Source organism: Ambystoma mexicanum, chromosome 6p (assembly GCF_040938575.1).
Source record: "Ambystoma mexicanum isolate Mex_15411 chromosome 6p, UKY_AmexF1_1, whole genome shotgun sequence".
NCBI classification, from domain to species: domain Eukaryota; kingdom Metazoa; phylum Chordata; class Amphibia; order Caudata; family Ambystomatidae; genus Ambystoma; species Ambystoma mexicanum.
The window spans coordinates 1,209,671,981-1,209,694,079 of NC_090935.1; the positions used below are offsets into that span (position 1 = coordinate 1,209,671,981).

General features: G+C 48.4%; 1 protein-coding gene across 1 annotated transcript in view; it reads left to right on the forward strand.

Moving 5' to 3' along the window:
* The window catches only part of SLC28A3 (solute carrier family 28 member 3), a 666,148-nt gene that overhangs the window by 183,336 nt on the left and 460,713 nt on the right, over nt 1–22,099 (forward strand). Inside the window, exon 3 of the mRNA XM_069625863.1 lies at nt 13,406–13,488. Coding sequence (XP_069481964.1) covers nt 13,406–13,488 — 83 coding nt within the window. The remainder of the gene's footprint in view (nt 1–13,405; nt 13,489–22,099) is intronic.

Below are 22,099 nucleotides of genomic sequence, written 5' to 3' on the forward strand. Positions count from 1 at the left end.
CAGGATCCGAGGTGGAGGGAGCGTGGCACAGGAGAGCACTCCTTGGGGTTAAACAAATCAGCAACTTTAAAAAACAAGCCAGATGTTTGGGCTGTAAAGTACAGTGAAGGAAATGTGTTGCTTATTTGCATTAAATGATAGTAAACTCTAGCAACAGTCTAGGCAACTACACCTTTTGTTTCTTTGTATGATCAGCTATTGAGGGATTTTCAATATAAGCATGTGTTCTGTGTTTAGTGCCTCTAGAATCCCCATGCATCTTGTTTAACTGATAACAGTACATTAAAGATGTGTGGGCCCAATTTACAAGAGAAGGCCTTCAATCTGTTGTTCCTATGAGCATTACTGCTATCAACGTAAAAGGTACATCTATATGATTTCTTCAAAGGGGCTCCATAAGAAATGTCAGTGAGGCTCTCACTGAATTTCATCTAGGCTCGCCAAAGAAGGGTGGGGAAAATAACTGTATGCTGTATCATGTGCCCAGTTATTTCACTTCCTATATTAGGGTTACAAGCAGGAATCAGAACAGATGTTATTACCTACTTGTAATCAAATGATCTTTTAGGCTGTAAAACAGTAATTAGCTTTGCCAAAAGGGTACTTTATACTTATTAAAAGATGTTCTTCCCCTTAAAACTCCTCTTGAGGTCAGGCAGTAATATTATTAGAGCCCCTGCATATGCCACTGCCCTGCTGGTCACTGCTTCAAAAACACCAGCAGAACCTTGTGGGTAGAAGGAGGGGATAGGCACCAATATACAAATAAATACATTAAATAAAATGTGTTCATTGTTTCCCATTTGTTTGGGGCTTATTAGTTGAACTTATTTATTTGTTGGTCAAATTATCCTGATTTTATGGTGTAATATAGTGCAGTATGTATGCCCTTTATCTGTAGAACTGGTAATGAGCAAGTGTTGTCTTTGCTCCTGTTCACAGTTAAATGTGATGTTGATTGTAAACTGGGGCACAGCAATTCTGATTATCATAATCTGTGTTGTAATTATACTGATGAAATTATCCTGACACATATTATGAGAGGCATGTTCACCTGGCCCGCAAAGTACTTAATTAAAGTCACACATGAACACTTACTGGCGCATTCCCTTTTGCTGCCATTGTTTCATCTGCCATATAATGTATGATTTGTTTGCCGGCCACATCAGTTGTAATTGGCAATATTTGTTTTTTGTAATGCACAAGTGCTTGGCATAAAGCATGTTCTGCATTGTCTTTGAGCAGTGTCAACAAATTAATAGCCACACTAAAAATAATTGTTTATACCGAGCATACACTTTTCTTATGTGCATACACGCATGTGTTTCTGTGCATAGGAGTACGTACTGTGGAACATCTTGAAGTCTTGAACTGACTCTCTTTATAATCACATATAAAACATTGTTTTAGCTTGTATCTTTGGAAAAACTGCTGTAAGATGCAACTGTTGCACTGCTTTGTAAAAATTGCAGAGGTTGGGGAGGGCGAGCTTCCCCTCTAAACTCTCTTCAGAGATGATAGCTCATTAACTGCACATGTTCAGAACATGGCTTACATTTTTAGTCAGTTCCGCACATGGAAAATAATGTGCGCACAAAAGCCAACCACTTCTGCATTTAGAGAAAAAACATTAGAGGGAACATTGCAGTCCACACAGTCATGTTTCCCCTCTCTCCTGCTAATCTGCCAGCATGTGAGTTAATGCATCGTGTTTAAAAGTGTTGACACCTCTTGTTTGCTTCTTCGTGGAGGCCACGTACTGGAAGAAGCTTAACTGGTTGTTCAGCTGATGTCACAAATTGAAGACAACCGTGGACACTGTCAGCACCAAATCCACACCCTGAATTCATTCAGTCGTCTGCTGTCTGGAAGAAGATCATGATAGTGATATGCAAACATGAAAACTTACAGGCATTTCCAGGGTCTGCCGAGAACCACCTCATCTGGGAGAGCATTGGGTAGTCACTCTGAAGCTGGTGCTTTGTCTGTTCTGTGACATGCAACTTGTGATCCAGGTATGGAGCGGAACAAACTAGGACACATGTACTTTTTCTGCTGCGCACTCTGTCTCTGGAACAAGTTACCAATGCAGATATCACTGGTCACTTCCATCCTGTGCTTCAGGAAGAGCCTGAAGAGTCTACTGTTCAAAGAACATCTTGCCAGTCACTGATTGCTTCACTCAACCCTACTTCTCTTCCACCAGAGCTTCCTCCATCCCCCGCTGTCTCTACCCACCCCAGGTTATGTGTTATCTCTGCATCCTACATGTAGGTCCATGAGTGCATCGACTATATACAGCACTCCGTTCCTTCCCAGCTTGGTCTCTCCTTTGTAAATCCCCTACACAAATACAACAAATACATTCATACCAGTTAGTAAGCTACATTTTTTTAAACCCACAAAATTGATAAACTATGACTACACATTATTTGTAGCAGTAGGTATAATCCTTCAATTGCCTCCAATGAGACATTGTGGTGACACATTGTCCAGCCTGCATAAATTATTGGTCTAAATGTGTTTCAGTCAATGATGATTTTTGCTACTCATTACGACTAGTTGATTCGAGATTTCCAGTTCCCATGGGGAAGCTAGGAAAATAGAACATACTCTATGTAATCTAACTCCACCCGGATGCAATGAGGGTATTTACTCTTCCGAGCAGTTCATAAGCAGAGAGTGATGAGGATTTGACAAATCACTCTTCTTTTACACTTTCAGAGTATTTGAAGAGTTCCGGCCTCCTGCTTTATTGAAAAGCAGGCCACCATTGGCCATTCTAACATCCCAGAGCATGCCATTGTCATGATTGGTTGAAAGGTCCCACGTGCCCTGATTTGGTTGGCCACCAGCATTTCTGCACAATCGAAGACTCTGGGGGAAGCAACAATCCTGTTTCCACACTGCTGGGTAGAACTGCAGAGGGATGTATTTCCCTCCCGCCCCCATTGTTATGTTTTTTTCTTCACGATGTAGTAGGAAGTTGTTAAACCTACGCCTACTTCTAATCCCTGGTGTAGATACGAACACGTCCACCATCAGGTTCATACTGTAGGGTGTTTGCCTCTCACAGGACCATAAACCGTGACTAGTGCACACATCCACTTTCATGAAGCGTTCACTTCTAAATGATAGATCATTGCACATGGACTCTGAAATAAACCATATAATATGCCACATATAACACGCTACTTAGTTCACAAGAGGGAAACATTGATAACATTGAATTCCCCTCTACAGTGAGTGAAAGCCAATAGGGAAACCATTTAATTTTGTGGCTCCTGGAAATGTTGAGCACTTGACACCCCACAGAAGAACATTCCCTAGACTTCGAATTGTGTTAAAAAGGCCCTCCACCCCTCGCCTGCCCCCTCTCCGTCCTCCACCTACCCCAGCTTTGTGATGCTCAAAGACTCAGGAATCCCTCGAACAGCTGAAGGTGTCATTGAGGGAATCATTCTGAGGAGGGTGGGGGGCTGCGGTAAAATGCACCGGCATGTTAATGCTGCAAATGTAATGCCCTTGGCTGGTTAATAGGTGATGGGAGAAAAGTGGTACAGAAATGTGGTGTCTGCCTATTCTGCTGATTTCTGCCTAACTCTATCTAAGGAACTGCAAATAGTGAAGCAGGTCTATCTGTGGTGAGGCAGTGTATGGTGGCCGTTCTCTGGCAATGGTGTGTCACAAGTGGAGTTTTGTGTTTGTCCCTTTCTGCAATGAATGTGGCTCATTGCCTCAGGAGTGGTGGCAGCTTGTGGAGAGGTGGCGAATTGTGGAGAGGTGGCGAATTGTGGAGAGGTGGTGAATTGTGGAAAGGTGGCGAATTGTGGCTTGGCCTTGGGAAGTTAAAATCCTCACCTCAACCTTGCCAAAGTTCTGCAGAGATGTATAGCCCCGAGTGACCAGCTGTGGTGCCTCGATAGCCAGTGCCGATATCAAAGCATGGATATTGCACGGGTGAAGAAAAAGATACGTTGGGGCATCTGGGCGGCCAACCTGTGAACAGAGTGGCACTTCTTGGCCAAGCCAGATGGAAACTTGACATAAAGACTAGCTGGTAAAACCTCAGGCTACGCTCCCCACTTTTTCAATCAGCTTGGTAAGTGTCATTAGGACATGCCCTTTCATGCCAAACTGAACCAGAGACACAGAGCAATGAAAGAGGCCATGGTAAAACAAGCATTGGCAATGCCGATAGTTTGGGCGTTTACTGATGATATTTGCATTTTGCGTTTATAAGTAATAGGGTGCAAGGAAAGGTGGGTGTGGTAATGAGTGCGGGTGTGCAAGAGAATGAGAAAGACAGCAAAATGCAAATAACTTCAGTAAACGCCAAAACTATTGCCATTGTCAATGCTTGTCTGATTTGTGCCCCACCTTACACGCATTCTGGGCTGCAGGGGAACGACATTGACGGAAATACAGGAGTAGTGCTGCAATTTAACTTATAAACAATATTACAACGGGATTGGTCGTGCAAACCGTTTCTTGCGCTCTGTGTGCGTTGTGCAGTTACACACGTGTAGTTGCACTTAGTATGGGTTATTTTCATTCCGCAGTGGAACCCCAATTTAAATATCGTGCAATACAGAGTTCAAATTCGGGCCTGTCCCCGCTTCTGTTTTCGCAGTAAAAAAATAAGTTCATGCACAGGTTAGGTAAAAAATAAATGCAAGCAGTCAAGGAAGGCGCTAATACAAACCTTTGGTGTTGCAAGAAACGTACGAAGTCCGCCCGTTACATATGCAGCCTGTGTGTTCCCCTCTGCCAAATCCACATTTTCTGTTCCACAATATATGTGTAGTGAGGATATGAGGACGGCAGTTGCGCAGACATTATCTCGGGTTGTTTGTGCTAATTACCACGGCAAAGAGTAAACCTTCCGAACCAGGTTCACGCAGGTTGTCCAGACCCATAACAGGAGGTCACTGGAATGCATTTGAAGCAGAAAACGTATGTAGAGTCTCCTTCCTTCAGGCTAGAAATGCGTCACCGCAGCAGCAGTGGGCTGGCTCAGGTGGTGTAGAGCAGAGGGGTGGAGGAAGGCAGCTGCTATGGCGCGCAGCACCTCCCTTTCTGTCTCCTCTTCTGACATAGCCACTGCATCCCCCTGCCGAGTGCACCACATGTGGCCACCTGCCCAGCTCGAAAAGGTACCCTCTCTGGAGGAACTCCCCTCCCAGTATCTCCGAAAAACAAGCCATATCCGTCTCAAATAGACGGCAAAACAGAAACAACAATGTGAGTCCGTCTTGAGGAACTTGTTAAAGCACGTTGAATGGCGGAAGCACATGAAAAAACAAGGCCCTGCTGGTGCTTTGACCATTTCATCGCCAAGTGTCGGCAAGTTGTCATGCCAACGCCATACACTGCTCCCGAACTCCCCTTTCTCTTTTACAGTACCAACATTTTGGTGATATTTGGTGGCTTATGCCACCAAAAAGTGCCAAAACCAAATAGGGGGAAATTGGGGCTTTTGGCAATGTTCAAAATGTGGCTTATTTGAAATAAATCAAAAGCAAAAGCAAAAAATCTCATTCTGCAATTTAAAATGTTTATCCGCCCGCATCTATCTTACTTATTCTTTCTGTGATAAAGAGGTCCATTCTAACAACATTCCCTTCATTCTCATTATCTACAAGAATTCATTTAAAGTTTGAAAAATGCATATTTAGGACAATGACAAGCTGCCATTGAACTAATGATCAACTAGGGAGCGCATTGTTTTGGTAGGCATCATATATTTACTTTCGCACTAGGCTGCCTTTAGTGTAAGCACCATTTTAAGTTATGTACTTGATCTACTGGCAAAGGCTTATGAGGTTGCTTAACCCCTTTACTGCTTAACTACCATAAGTAAGACAGTAGCCCATGTCAAAGGAAGCAGACTACGGTATCTATGAAACCAATGCAGCCTTAGTGCGACAGGAGATATTAGTACCTTCAGAATCAATATGTAACATGGTTGTGTACCCAATTAAAAAAGCGACAAGAGGGTCTTGGAGATGTATACATGATCTCCACCCCCTGAACAATTTAATTGAGGCAGAATTCCCATTAGTGCCAAATCCAGCCACAATATTATGTAAGATCACGTTCAAAGCTAAACATTGTATAGTGATTGATTTAAAGAATGCATTATTTTTGATTCCCTTGCATCCTGATTCACAATATTTGACCGCATTTACTTACAGTGGATTTTGCCTGCAACACACCCGTTTGCCCCATGGGTATTGTGAATCCCTGTCTGTCTTCAAACTAGTGTTGCAGATGGAATTGGAAAATATACAACTTGACGGTGCGATCATCCAGTATTTGGACAACATCTTGGTGTGCAGCGCCACGGTGGAAGAGTGCAGGAAAGACTCTGTTAAAGTGATGACAGTGTTGGCAGAGAAAGTGTACAAAGTGGACAAAGAGAAAATGCAATACTCCCAGGAAGAGGTCCTATACATAGGTCAGCTGATATCAAAAGAAGGAAGGAAGGTGACACATGAAAGAGCAGTAGCAATCATGAAAACATGCAGGCCTGAGACTGTGAAAGAATTACAGGAATTTACAGGTCTTTGTAATTATTGTAGGGCATGGGTCTTTGACTACAGCACTTGTGTCAGACAACTCTTAAAAGGACTAAAAGAAGCACAAAAAGACAAACTTAACATTGCCTGGACAGGAGAGATGATAAAAGCCTTTGATGGGTTGAAACTAGCATTAGGCACAGCCCCAGTGTTGGGGATCCCTGATTATACTGAAGACCTTTTTCTGTTTTCTCATTCAAATGGAGTAGTGATGGTAGCTATCATCACACAGAAAACTACCTTGGGACACAAACCATTAGCATGTTACAGTGAAATCCTAGATCCAGTAATGAGAGGCCATTACCCATGTGAGCAAGCATTGGCTGCAGCAGCCTTTGCAATTGAAAAATCAGCCAGTATAACAATAGGCTATTCAGTTACGTTATTCGTTCATCATAGTTTATCCATCATCCTTGAAAAACCCACAAGCACATTGACCACACAGAGAGCATCTGGTTATAAAGTGGTTGTATCAAATCCTGCAGTAAAAATTGACAGGTGCCGAGTGGTAAACCCAGCCAGATTCATAGCAGAACAAGTGGAAGAGGGAGATTATGTGCATGATTGCACCAAGTATACTGAATATCATTACGAAGTACCCCATGTTAAGATAAATGCTCTAGGAGTGGGTATAATTCTCTTCATTGATGGGTCATTGTCAATAGACCAGAACACTGGTGAGAACCATAGTGGAACAGCAGTTGTGAAAGCAAGGGAGAATGACAGCTTAGAGATCAGGGATCAGCGAAAGATTGCCAGTGCATTTCTCAGCACAAGCAGCAGAATTGGTAGCGTTGATATTAGCACCTGAAGTGCATGCATATGAGACTGTAACTGTGTATTCCAACTCCTCCTATGTGATGTCAACAGTACATGCAGGACTGTCATGTTGGTAAAGGAGGGGCTTCCTGTGCACAGACAGTACACCAGTACAGCATGCACCATTACTAGACAGACTCAAAGATGCGCTTGAACTCCCATCAGCAATCGCTGTGGTGAAGTGCACAGTGCACACCAGAGGTGCAAATTTGATGTCTCGCTGCATCGAGTCCACTGATTTAGAAGCAACAAGTGCAATGAAAGAGGGCTTTAATACACTGCCCATCGCAAAAATTGTTGAATTGTAGGGTGGGCTCCACCAGAAGGGCCGGAATTATGGAAAAGGAGGGGATGCTCATTGTCCCCCACAGATGCTATGTGGTGGCAGGACACACCGGGAAACCTATTCTGATCTGAGGACTGCTTACAGTAGTGTTAGAACAGCTTTACTACCCAGCACACACATCCAGAGAATGTCTTGCAGTAGTGATTTCAGAAGACTGGTTTGTCCCTAACTTTACTAAGTACATTGCTAACCTCGTTATTATTTGCTTGACTTGTCAGAAATTCACTGCTGGTCACACCCTGAGAACTGTCATATGAGCAAAACCCCATGCCACAGGACCCTTTCAGCATTTGCATATCGACTATGTTGACATGACCCAAATTTGTAAAGGCTACAGGCACATGCTGGTGATCATATGTCCCTTTTCCTGATGGATCGAAGCTGGTCCATGCACACATCCTGATGCCACATGTGCAGCAAAATTCCTTATACAAAAAGTATTTCCCAGGTGGGAAGTATGCAATGTGTTGCGTTCTGACAATGCATCACATTTTGTAAATGAGATGGTTGAGCACATTGGTATCCTCTTGGAGATAAGGCACACATTCTCGTTTGCCTATCTTCCACAAGAAAATGGTATATGTGAGTGCCTCAAAGGCCTTTTAAAAGAATGAATTTCCAAAGTAAAAGAGACCCTGAAAAATAGATGGTTATATTGCCTCCCGCTAGCCCTATTTGCCTTACATAATCAGCCAGGCCCTGACCATCACCGGAATTCACATGAGCTGGTGACAAGTTGCAGAATGCCTACGTCCATTGCTCCTCCCACACAGGCTTTAACTGATGTAGAAAGTGCTGCTATTGTTTTATGGAACGAGATCCACGATTATTTGACAGCAATGATGTCATCTCTTAAATTGATGCCTCGAGAGGTGCAGAGGCGGCAGGGGACGAGAAACACAGATGAAAACATTGAACAAAGTGACCCAGACAATTTACTAAGAGCCCTACTAGTATACCCTGACAGGGTACTGTGTCGGAACTTTGTTCAAAAAGTGGGACAAGCCATGGTTTGTAGGACCTTTTGTTGTGGAAGCTGTCACACCATCTGTGGTCAAAGTTGAGGGAATGAGAGCCTGGATCCATCTCCATGACATCAAAGTGTATCGAGGTGAGGCCCGAGGGAAGGAAAACCTGGGCCCATCTCAACGACGTCAAACTGTAACGAGGTGAGACCCCCCCTGTCTTAAAAAACTGAGCCCGAATGTGAAAAAGAAGTTCGACAATCTCAGACATGAGTGATGACGAGAGTCAATCAGCAGCAAGAAGAAAAGCAAGAATACAAGTAACTATATTAAACTTTCCAGCACAAGAACCTTTCTCATTTAACATTCAGCAAAAGAGGCACATTCACTTTCATTGTTCTGAACCTCTCATTCCCATTGAATACCTATTCTAGGAACATGGAACATTGAACAAGCTACTATATTGTTTGAAATTGAAAAGCATTATTAGTTTTGTAAACATTTCTCTTGCACGTTCAACTGAAGTTTTCCTTGTAAGCAATTACTCTTCTAAAGGAGAGGGCAGAAACATTTCCATTGGTAGTTCCATTGTGTGCATTAAAAAGGATTAGATATTCTCTCTTAGCACATAGGGCAAACTATGCCCCTAGCTATTTACAGAGGTAGACTCAGCTATTATGGTTGTAGCAATCTTCTTTACATTTTGTGGTCTTTATTTTATTATTTTTGCTGCATTGAGACAACTTATTCTTTATAATACCACTAAACCAGTAAACATGAGTACAACCCCGGTGGCAATGAAAATCGAAATTACCCCAGAACAATCCGCTGTAGTAAGCACACAGATTAAAAAACTGAAAATAAGTGTGCTAGACGACTCAAGCCAATTGAGCAAATATATGGATGATTCTGTCCATGTCACCAACAACCTGTGTTGCCAGTATATGAGCAAAGTGGGTAGAGAGACGTCTGATGAGAGTAGTTTTGTGTGCTCCCTCATCCCCTACTCAATTAGCGCCTCCAGAATGTGCATAGCAACAGAAATACCAGCACACACCGCACATTGCCTGACACACCTTGGACTGTGTATAACCCAAGGACAGTTGCAAGGCCAGACAGCGTCCACAGTATGGGTAAAATAAGCAGATTTTCCACAGGTGGATAATTTCATACAACAAAAGACTATGATGATAAGCACAAAAACACAACACAAGGGGATGAACTATGCACCAATAGAGATGGGTGGACGAGGGATTAAAATAGAAGTTCCCAACATGCTGCAATGTAATGATTCCCGAGGAAAAGAAATGCCTGGGTGCTGGAATAGAGGCCAGTAACAAATAAAAGGAAATGTACTTACTGCTGACGGATGGGCTGAAGTATTGGTAGGATGCAAAGCATGGGCACTCCTAGGACAGACTAAAGAGGTGGTGGAGAATGCAAATGCACAGGGTCTTAAACAATGGCCTATCTACACAAAACTGCTCACCTGGGTAGTAGATTAGGGGGCCAGCACTGATAAAACCACTGAAAAATGCAACCTTGTGCTTCCGAAATGAGTGCACAGTGAAGGTGGGAATTAATACAGTGTGTGGGTGCATTTTTGATGTACCAGGTATGAAATTGGGTACACCATTGATAATGGAACACTACTAGGCTTGTGGTTCAAGCGCATACATGCGCCTTCCCCCAAATTGGGGAGGCTTGTGCTCCTTGGTGGTGATAAGCTCACCAGCTTTGATAGTGCCCCAGAGTGAAGTGAAGATTGGTGATTTTCCCCCGGATGAATACCCACCTTAGAAATAAAAGGTCCATACCCCTTAAATGCACCAAGAAGAGTAATCACATATCAGCAAAAGAAGTTACGGAATACGACGATATACCAGATGAGCAAAAATTGTTCAGCAAAACAGAAACTTTTTCTCTGCTGTCTTTCCTCCAGGGTTGCAGGCCCATACAAATGCCAATGGGAGCTGATACAGACCATTAATACAACTGTATGAGACTTTAATGCCATAAGGGAAGAGCTGAGAGCGATCAGGCTCATGACCCTTCAAAACAGATATGCCCTCGATCTGATAATGGCTATGGAGTATGGGGTGTGTGCAGAAATTAGCCTGTCTTGCTGCAAGTAGATACCTGCTAACGATGAGGAAAATGGGACCCTCAAAGAAGCAATAGCTGCATTGACTGAATTGCATACAAAAGTGGAGGAGGTAGGAGATATTGCAGATGATAGTTGCTTCAACTATTTGTTGTTCTGCATCCCCACCCAGCTGGCTAACACATTCAAAGTACTACTGGTCATACTTAAACTGGCACTATCGGCTTTCTGTACCTTGAAAATAACAATAAACCAATGCAAAAAGAGTGTCAAAAAGGCAGTAGGAATGAAAATAATGATATACCTGAACACTCGCGTGCATGAGTATACTCAAACAGATGATTACCCAGGTACCCAAGCAGTAGAAATCGTCTAGCCCCTCCAGGCTCAAAGTTTAAGTACCCTCCAGATCCCCAGAATTACACAGAGAACTGGGTGAAGTGTGACGTCTCTAGTGTGTGTAACTACCTTCCATACAGCATTGTCAAGCACGTAAGACATGGAGGTAAATGTAGATTGAGGTGCATGGTGGGTATACAAAGAGCCCTATCTGAGGGAGAGCAGAAGGAAGAGTGTAGCCGAGGACTCGACCAGATGGGGGAATGTTGTGAGGCAGATGAATACCTCATCCGTAACATCTGCCCCATGCCTATCCACTACAGCACAGGTACAAAATGCTACTCACTAAAGCAACCATGCCGCCCTTATCCCAGGCAGGTACAACCGGGCATAGAGGCAATCTAAGCTGAAGACAATAAAAGCAATCCAACTAACATTGCAACATTAGTAGGTGCAAGCATTAGACATGAAGTAGATATGGACTTTACATGAAGAACACATACACTAGGTAAAATATGCATTTATACATGAAGAATATTAACATGGCAACCACAAGACATGAAGAACCCTAACACAGCCAATGTGTAAGCTGAATGAAACATGAACAACACGCAAATGTGGCTCACTAACATAGAAACTAAAGTTATTCGGGCAGCCATCTTCTTTGAAATTGACGCTGCAGCATGCTTTTAAATGGACCAAGGCCTCAAGACGTTGAGAGTACTCAAAAGCTGAATACACAAAAATACATAGCTGTGCAGGGCTCAAATGATAGCTGCCATTTAGTGACAAGGTTAGATGGGGATAGGGAGGATGAGAACGGCAGAACGAGGGCTTGAGATAGCAGTTCCCAAGAAGCAAGCATGATACTCTCAAATAAATTAAGGGGCTATAAGAGTACAACCAGTCTTTGTTTACCAGGTGCAATAAAATAGTAAGCCAACAAACTCCACGAAGTATAACTCAAGTGTGTCCCTGGTGGAAACAAACACAACACAAAAGTTAAAATTAGCCAAAATTCCAATAAATATGAGCTACTTCTGTTTTATTTATGGTCTTCTAACATGGGACTTATAATTGGAGAACACAGGCTGTTCTATGGCAGTCAGCATAATATAGGACACCTGCCAAACTCCCTAAAGGTAAACACAGGCATAGGCCACCTTGCAAGGTCAAGTACAAAGTAATTACCCCGTGCTTATGGCTTGAGGATGAGGAATGTATCTTCTTTAAATGAGCAAAGGACAGTTAATGGGCCTCTCTCCCACTACACCCCATCTCACTCATATCTTGATGACCTGTCAAGTGTCCAACGTTTGTTAGTATGAAGCCATCCTATCAAAATCCGTAGTGTCATGCCGCCCCTCAAATCATATGCCAACAAATCCCCTTACAAAGAGATGATGTAGTTGTACCTTTATCACAGTAAGGGTGGTCTCAGGTGAGACCATCAGAAAGGTCTAGCCCAATTAAATTCTAACACCTATGTGATCTATATGTAACCATACCTATTAACCAATCCCCGATCCCTGTAGGTTCTTGTAACTGATTGTTATGATGTCAGTGATGATGCGTTCTTAGTACTTAACTGACTGTTTTTTATTTGCTCTCCGAGATCCTCAAGATTTTAATGCTTGTATGCTTTCCTTACTTTACTTGGATGATAATAAAGTTGGATTTTGCTTTGCACTTTGCCTCTTTTGTCTTTGAGTCCGGTTTGGATTGACTCCAGTTCCTCTGGCACACTACAGACTTTTGGGCTCGCTTTAACAATAGTCTACTCCAAGGTGTTCTTATATTCCAGAAACTTTTCAGTGGCACAACTGTCCCATGCACAAAAGGGCCTCCATCGCAATGCTAACAGGATGGAAGGGGAGAGGGCAAGGTTTTTAGCAGCGCAGAGGCATCATATGTGTCACATAAGAGAACTAATCATATTGCACATGGTGCTTTAATGCTGCTTTAATACTGCTTTAATCCGGCAATCACGATTTGGTATGTTAATGGTAATAGTTCTCAATGCACGCCTGCGCTCACTTCTACAGCAGTGTCCCTTTCTCGTCACAGGTTTCATGGGTCCTAGAATGACATACACCAACCTTGCCCCATGTCAACAACACTGATGCATACAAACTCTTACATCCACGTGGCGCGTTTCCAACATGGTGCCTGTAACCTAATTATGCCGCTACAAAGTCTTGACTCCAGTTTATTGATATCTGGCTCACTGTGTTTCTTATTGGGTTTACAGCCAGGTTCTCCAACTTATGTTCAAGATGGTCTCCCGAAAAGCAAACTGGAGGAGGAAGACGATGAGCTCAAGCGCAAGAAAGGGTAATGCATACCGTGCAGCTGATGCAGCATGCCAGCTTTCTACGCCTGTTCATGCTTTGCTAAGGGGCTCTAAAGGGCAGCTAACTGTATAAGTAATGGTATCTGATTATGATGGCTAGCGTTCATAGCAGCTCTTTTTGTATGACATGTTCGTGCCTCAGCCCGATTGGCTTCCTTGGGATGGGGAAGGAATATGGGAAGCTGTGTCGAGAGATACAGCCAAACCGGCTGTTTAGTCGGTGACAGCGAGGAGTGACTTAGCCGTGGCGCTCCCCCACATGGCCTCTCTTTCTCTTCCTCTCCCCCCACCCCTGCACCACATCTACTACTTCCTATTAACACAGGGAGGTGATGTAAGGGTTCCCATTCCCTTTCCTTTCTCCCTTAGATGCCACCACTGCAAATTGGAGGTTGCTGAGCGGCTTGGGAGATGGAAGCTCCCACTGCCTGACACATCAAGGTTGAGTGTCTGGAGACAGTTCAAAAAGTAATTAATAAAAATACTACATAAAGTTAGGGCTCTGATGAACCCCTTTCTGGCCACTGCTACAACAGGGGAGGGCTTAGTTAGTTCTCCTTAAGCATCAACTCGCACTCGCGTGGTGTTGAGTGACTGCAGAGTTGAGTCAATAAGACGCCACTCCTCCTAAACTCAACCTATTTCATAATGGATAAGTGGAATCTAAAGCAGTGGCCAGTGCTACTTGCTGGTCCCTTCCCTGGAGCCTACATGTATTTCAGAAGGAATATTTTCCGAATCTGTCATATACGAGCTTACGGTGCAATGATGGTTTAGGAAAGGATTCCATAACGAGATGCAATTAACTAGAGATGGCCAAATAATATTGCTGGATGCAGGCATTGAACGGAGCTCATTGGAATTAATAACGATACATTTAGACTTAATTATTTTGAGTCACACCCAATTGATTGTTATGGTCAATGCCGACAAATTGAATTTGCACCTGTAACTGGGCATATGCAGCCCCATTTGACCCTCTCCCGTTCACACACTCGCAGCTACGTCATAGTGGATTCATTCTTACAATGAGTGCTTCAAGGCGATAGTGGTTAGACAGTAGGAGTATACCAGTGCTGGAAATTGAAAACATGTATTGGGGGAACCCTCACTTCTTTGGAAGGGCTGGCTTTGGGAAGGAGGGGCGGGGCAGAGTATCTCTACAGAGGACCCAATCCTGCCAATTTGCATAAAAGCAAATGGCTTTATGGGAACAACATAATGTCCTCAATTTTAAATGTTAAACATGTCTTTTTAGTGATTCATTAAAAAAACCTTTTAAGAAAATAATGGACTCTTCTCTTTTGATTGGTCCCAATACTCACCCTAGTAAAGAGATGTCTATAAAATGCAGGACATATATACCCGTTTGAACAGCTGCAAAACTGAATGTGTGTCTTTAGTGGTTTCTGTGTGTGTGTGTTCAAGACACAAACTGCTTTCCGAATACTCCTTCTGAAGGCAGTCTGCTCCATGAGACACATTCAGGCCGATTCATGGAATAAATGTGCGCCGAAAATTCCAGCGCAGAGGGGCCTATACGTGCGCTGCGCCGAAAAATAGCGAAAAGCGCAGGGAAACCAGCGCACGTCGATTCATGGAAGTCCGTGCGTAAGAAAAGCATAGGACGTGCGCTGAAAAAGTGCGCGGCGCACGCCGGCGCACAGGTCAACCAACGGCGTGCGCCACGGCCACTGCGCTATCACTCCGAGCGCAGCGCACAGCTCTAAAGTAGGCGGAACACAGGGCGGGACACTCGGAATGGGGAATAAAATGGGGCACAACACTCGGAATGGGGAAGAATGTGGGCGGCACGGGGAAGTACAGGAGGCAAGTGCGCGGAACGCCCACACGCTCTCCGGCAACACGTATTCATGGATTCGAACAGGGCAAAACAGCGCTCGATCAAACCAGCGCACAGGCCCAAAAACGTACGCCACAAGTAAGCAGGCGGTAGCGTCCCGACGCACTCAACGAAAGTGCGCCAAAACCTGCGCCAACAAATACCACCCACATACAGCAATGGGCCATACCGTGACCCCAAAGGACTAATGATGTGCAAAGGTGTACGCCATTTACACGGACACCCACTGTTCAAAAATTCGCGCGTGTGTGTACAACGGGTTGCGCGAGAAGTCACTCGCGTGATTGCCCTGGGTACGTGTATTCCGGGGTGCGGGGAAGTCCCACACGCGATTGCCCTGGCCACGTCGATACCAGGGGTGCGTGTGAAGTTCCACACGCGAAAAGCCAGGGTACGTCATTTACAGGGGTGCGCGGGAAGTTTCACACGCGAAAAGCTAGGCTACGGGAATTCCAGGGGTGCGCGTGAAATCCTACACGCGAAAAACTAGGGTACGTCATTTACAGGGGTGCGCGGGAAGTCCCACACGCGATTACAGCAGGGCAGGGTACGTGTATTTCAGGGGTGCGCGGGAAGTTCCACACGCGAATAGCCTGGCCGCATGTATTTCAGGGAGCGCGGGAAGTTCCACACGCGAATAGCCTGGGCGCGTGTATTTCAGGGGTGCGCGGGAAGTTCCACACGCGAATAGGCTGGGCGCGTGTATTTCAGGGGTGCGCGGGAAGTTCCACACGCGAATAGCCTGGGCGCGTGTATTTCAGGGGTGCGCGGGAAGTTCCACACGCGAATAGCCTGGGCGCGTGTATTTCAGGGGTGCGCGGGAAGTTCCACACGCGAATAGGCTGGGCGCGTGTATTTCAAGGGTGCGCGGGAATTTCCACACGCGAATAGGCTGGGCGCGTGTATTTCAGGGGTGCGCGGGAATTATCACACGCGATTTGGCTTGGTACGTGTATTACAGGGGTGCGTGCGAAGTTACACACGCGATTAGGCTGGGTGGGTCCTAGTCACCCTCGACGGCCCCTGCAGGCAGCCCACAAAACAGGGGACTACCCTGCACACCTGCTCATGTCTCCCACCACCCCCACCCCCCAGTCACCAGGGGTACCCTCCACCAGGCCCCCAATCATGTCTCCCACCACCCCCACGCCCCCAGTCACCAGGGGCACCCTCCACCAGGCCCCCAACCATGTCTCCCACCACCCACACCCCCCCAGTCACCAGGGGCACCCTCCACCAGGCCCCCAACCATGTCTCCCACCACCCCCACCCCCCACCATCCAGGGGCACCCTCCACCAGGCCCCCACTCATGTCTCCCACCACCCCCACCCCCCACCATCCAGGGGCACCCTCCACCAGGCCCCCACTCATGTCACCCACCACCCCCACCCCCCCAGTCACCAGGGGCACCCTCCACCAGGCCCCCACTCATGTCACCCACCACCCCCACCCCCCCAGTCACCAGGGGCACCCTCCACCAGGCCCCCACTCATGTCTCCCACCACCCCCACCCCCCAGCAGTGCAGGGGCAGCCTCCACCAGGCCCACACTCATGTCTCCCACCACCCCCACCCCCCACCATCCAGGGGCACCCTCCACCAGGCCCCCACTCATGTCACCCACCACCCCCACCCCCCCAGTCACCAGGGGCACCCTCCACCAGGCCCCCACTCATGTCACCCACCACCCCCACCCCCCCAGTCACCAGGGGCACCCTCCACAAGGCCCCCACTCATGTCTCCCACCACCCCCACCCCCCAGCAGTGCAGGGGCACCCTCCACCAGGCCCCCAACCATGTCTCCCACCACCCCCACCCCCCACCATCCAGGGGCACCCTCCACCAGGCCCCCACTCATGTCTCCCACCACCCCCACCCCCCACCATCCAGGGGCACCCTCCACCAGGCCCCCACTCATGTCACCCACCACCCCCACCCCCCCAGTCACCAGGGGCACCCTCCACCAGGCCCCCACTCATGTCACCCACCACCCCCACCCCCCCAGTCACCAGGGGCACCCTCCACCAGGCCCCCACTCATGTCTCCCACCACCCCCACCCCCCAGCAGTGCAGGGGCAGCCTCCACCAGGCCCACACTCATGTCTCCCACCACCCCCACCCCCCACCATCCAGGGGCACCCTCCACCAGGCCCCCAACCATGTCTCCCACCACCCCCACCCCCCACCATCCAGGGGCACCCTCCACCAGGCCCCCACTCATGTCTCCCACCACCCCCACCCCCCACCATCCAGGGGCACCCTCCACCAGGCCCCCACTCATGTCACCCACCACCCCCACCCCCCCAGTCACCAGGGGCACCCTCCACCAGGCCCCCACTCATGTCACCCACCACCCCCACCCCCCCAGTCACCAGGGGCACCCTCCACCAGGCCCCCACTCATGTCTCCCACCACCCCCACCCCCCAGCAGTGCAGGGGCAGCCTCCACCAGGCCCACACTCATGTCTCCCACCACCCCCACCCCCCAGCACTGTGGGGAACCTGCCAGCAGGCCCCCACACATGTCCCCCTGGCCCCAGGTCCTGACGATACACAATCATGGCAGTAATGGCCAGCATACCCAGCACAAACACCCAGGCAAGGATTGCATCCACCCACATAGTGAATGCAATCACATGACACAACCCCAATGCCAAGTATGCAAAAGAACACATGTCCGTCACACACACATACACAATGGGTGCAAGTGAATGTCAAAACCCATATCATGACATGTAACAAACCAATGAGAAAATAACACAAGTGTAAGAAAATATAAAAAATGTATTAAATACCAAAAATAAGTGAAATTTTCAAACATACAACGATGTGGCTAAGTAAATAAATGGTCCATGTCCGAGAACAAAAGTGATAAACAAAAAAACAAAGGAAAAAAAAATTAAAATGAATTTGTCCAAAGCAATATCATGTAATAGGAAATTAATGAAAAACCATTACGTCATGGTGAAAACAATAAGAAATTAAAAAAATGTATCTCCCAAAAAAACAAACTATATACAGGAATGTTCCAGGGTCCATGAGCCCAACACCAAAAATGAAACCTACCACTAACTAATGAAAAATATATGTACAAAAAAGTGGCCATTGTCCGAGCGGTCCAAAATAATAAAAATAAATAAAGGAAACCTAGCACTAACTAACTAAATAACTATATACAAAGGCAGCGGGCAAGTCCTGCGGCTCACTTGGTGATGTTGCTGGCCAGGGCATCATCGAACTCGATGTCGATGTCCTGGAGGCGGGACTCTGTCCTGGCCCCGAGGTCTCGCAGGGACAACCCCATGTCCACCTCAAACTCCCTGCGAGCTTCCTCGAGGCACTCAGCCCGCCTCAATGCCCGACGCATGGAGAACTCCGCCCTGACCATGGCGAGCCGCTCCTCTTCCGCCCGCTGCCGCTCCGCACCTATCCGCTGGCCAAACTCCTCCCACACGGAACACACCACCATCCCAGGGTTGCCCTGCCCTCCGGCCGATGCCTGCCCCTCGGATCTTGATGGCCCCGAGCCATGATGCCTCCCACGTCGAGCCCGCTGCTGCCTCCGAAGCCACTGCCTCTGCCAGCACGACGGCATCCAGGCTGATGGAAACCACCGACGCCGTCGTGCACGTGCCCTGCCCGATGATGCCGTCACATCTTCCATCTGCTGGGGTCCACTTGCTGTGTTGTCCACCCCTGCTGGACCTCCGACTCCCAACTGTGGCAGGGATGGGATCTCCACCGAGCTGGCTGCATTGGTCGGGGCAGGTCCACAGGGGGCCCTGGTGGCATCTGGGCCGGAAGACGGCAAGGAGAACGACCGGTGGATAGCCTGCACAGAGGAGGAGAGGGCCGTCAGATTGGCCAACACATGCAGGAAACCCCCGAACATGGCCGATCCCAATTGGGCCACGTCGGCACGGTGCACTTCGTGATGACGTGCGTGCTCCTCCCGGGAAGCACGCACGTCATCACGAATCACAGCCTTGCGCATCACGACCCCAATCAGGACCTTCTCCACGCGGCCAGGGGTTACCACGTCCGCAGGTGGAGGGGAGTCAGGTGACATGGACATCCCCTCTACCTGCGGACGGGCCTGGGACGGGGCATCCCTGCTGGTGCATGGTGGTGCACTCACAGGGTCAGGGACAGTGACATGCACAGGCCCCTCCACGGTGACCTGTGCTGCCTCCTGCCCCTGGCCCTGGACTGCACCACTTGCACCAGCAGGGATGCTCCCACCAGGCCCCATGTGTGCACCAGTGTCGGCCTCCTCCTCCTCTGTGCAAACCACCAACCTGGATGGCTCCTCACCGTCTCCCGCCGTAGCAGGCCCCTGTGGGGGCTCACCCACCCCTTCCGCTGCAGCCGTGGGGGCATCCCCACCGCCTTGCTCCACAGCGCCGTCTCCGCCCTCTTCTTCACTAGCCGCTGCGTAGAGGGAGACAAAGGACACAAGCATCAGGCTACTGTACAATGGTCCCCTAGACAGGAAGCAATAGCAGATGAGCACCACTGTCAAAGTACACTTCCATCATGTCCCTCCACAACACATGGGTCAGTCCAGGCAAAACACACACAGTAACAGGCATGGTGCATGCCATGGACATTTCCATGCATGTCCAATGGACTCTAGAAACATTCAATGATATGTAACTCACATGCATCATGGCTCATGCATATCACATGCACACACTTCACCTCAGTCACATCCATCTGGCCCCAAACACACCGAACACAGGCGAAACAAGGGTAAGTTGGGTGCGTCACTGAATCTGTGCATTGTCACACACATGTGTCATGCATCCATGGCATGCACAAGTCACAGACACGCAGGTCAGGCACACAGACATGGCTACCATATATGTACCTGGCATCAGCACCCATCCTTCACCCCCATCCATGTCCAGGTACAGAGACTGGCATGCTCTCATGTCCAAAATCTGCATAGGGCTCCCCATGCCGCATTTCAACACATGCAACAACCATGTGGGTCACACATCACTGGTCGCACATGCATTACCATGATGTCCCTGCACACATACATGCATACATGGCCCATGGCACACATACAGGCAAGTATCATAGAACCAGCACACCGCAACATGCCCTGTCTCACACAGTAATGCTTGGACACATACCGCTCAACTCCAGACGGGCCTCCCTCTCAAGGACCTGGGCGTGGAGCGCTGGGCGTACGCGTTCCAGGACCCTCTTCTGGATGGAACTCATGCGGCCCCGGCCCCCCTCCACGAGGCGCCGGGCCTTCACAAGGGTCCTGGACCTCAAGTCCTCCCAGCGCTTCTTGATCTTCTGGACGTTGCGGGTTGCCACCCCCTCCGCGTTGATGGCAACCACACAGTCGGCCCAGATCCTCTCCCGTCCTTCCTTGCTGGCGCGGGACCATCCAAAGAGGGCATCATACTGCCCCAGGACATGCTCCACCAGGACACCAACTTCGGTGGCAGTGAAGCTGGTGCCCCTCTGCCCCTCTGGCCTGGGGTTGCCACTGGTGCCAGATGTGGAAGTGCCCGACATGGCAACCCCAGAGGCAGGTGTGGGTGGGCAACTGGGTCCTGGGGCTGGGCTGTGGAGCGATGTAATCCCAGTTGGGAGTCTTCAGTTCCAGCAGGGGTGGACACAGCAACTGGACCCCTGCAGATGGCTGATGTGCAGGCACCAAATGGCAGGGCACGGTGGCAGCAGGCAGGCAGGCAGGCAGGCAGCAGCAGATAGCACGTGGGAGGCTGCTCGGGGCACTGGGGGGCAGTAACTCGGCCTTCTGGGCAGGAGCGTGGTGTTCCGTGTGTTTTCGGGTGGCCAGCTTGATACGGAGTGATTTGGCACGTGAAAATCCTGCACGTCAGCGTGAAATCCGAGGAAAGGCCCTTAGCGCGTAAGCGCGTCAGCACGCATAAGCGATTCTATTGGACCAGAGTCCCTCAGCGCGTAAGCGCGTCTGACGTGACCCGCACGGGCGTTCCCCACTCAGCACGTGATGACGGGACACACGTGGAAATACTGCACGTCAGAGTGTCATCGCGTGATTGGCCTATGTACGTGTATTTCATTGCGTGTAATTGGACAAAAGTGCGCGTACACGCGATTGGCCTATGTACGTGTATTTAATGGGTGCGCGGCCACTTACACACGCAAGTACGTCAGCGAACCTGTATCCCGTGGTGCGTGTGAATTTCCACACGCTATTGGACTGGGAACTGGATTCCAGGGGTGCGCGGGTCACACGCTGAATCCCGTGGTGCGTGTGAATTTCCACACGCTATTGGACTGGGAACTGGATTCCAGGGGTGCGCGGGTCACACGCTGAATCCCGTGGTGCGTGTGAATTTCCACACGCTATTGGACTGGGAACTGGATTCCAGGGGTGCGCGGGTCACACGCTGAATCCTGTGGTGCGTGTGAATTTCCACACGCTATTGGACTGGGAACTGGATTCCAGGGGTGCGCGGGTCACACGCTGAATCCCGTGGTGCGTGTGAATTTCCACACGCTATTGGACTGGGAACTGGATTCCAGGGGTGCGCGGGTCACACGCTGTATCCCGTGGTGCGTGTGAATTTCCACACGCTATTGGACTGGGAACTGGATTCCAGGGGTGCGCGGGTCACACGCTCGCCTAGAACACGCGCAAAGCATAAAATTGCGGACTTTAACAATAACAAGCTCAGACGCCAGGATGAACATACCGTTCCTAGCAGCAGTGGCAG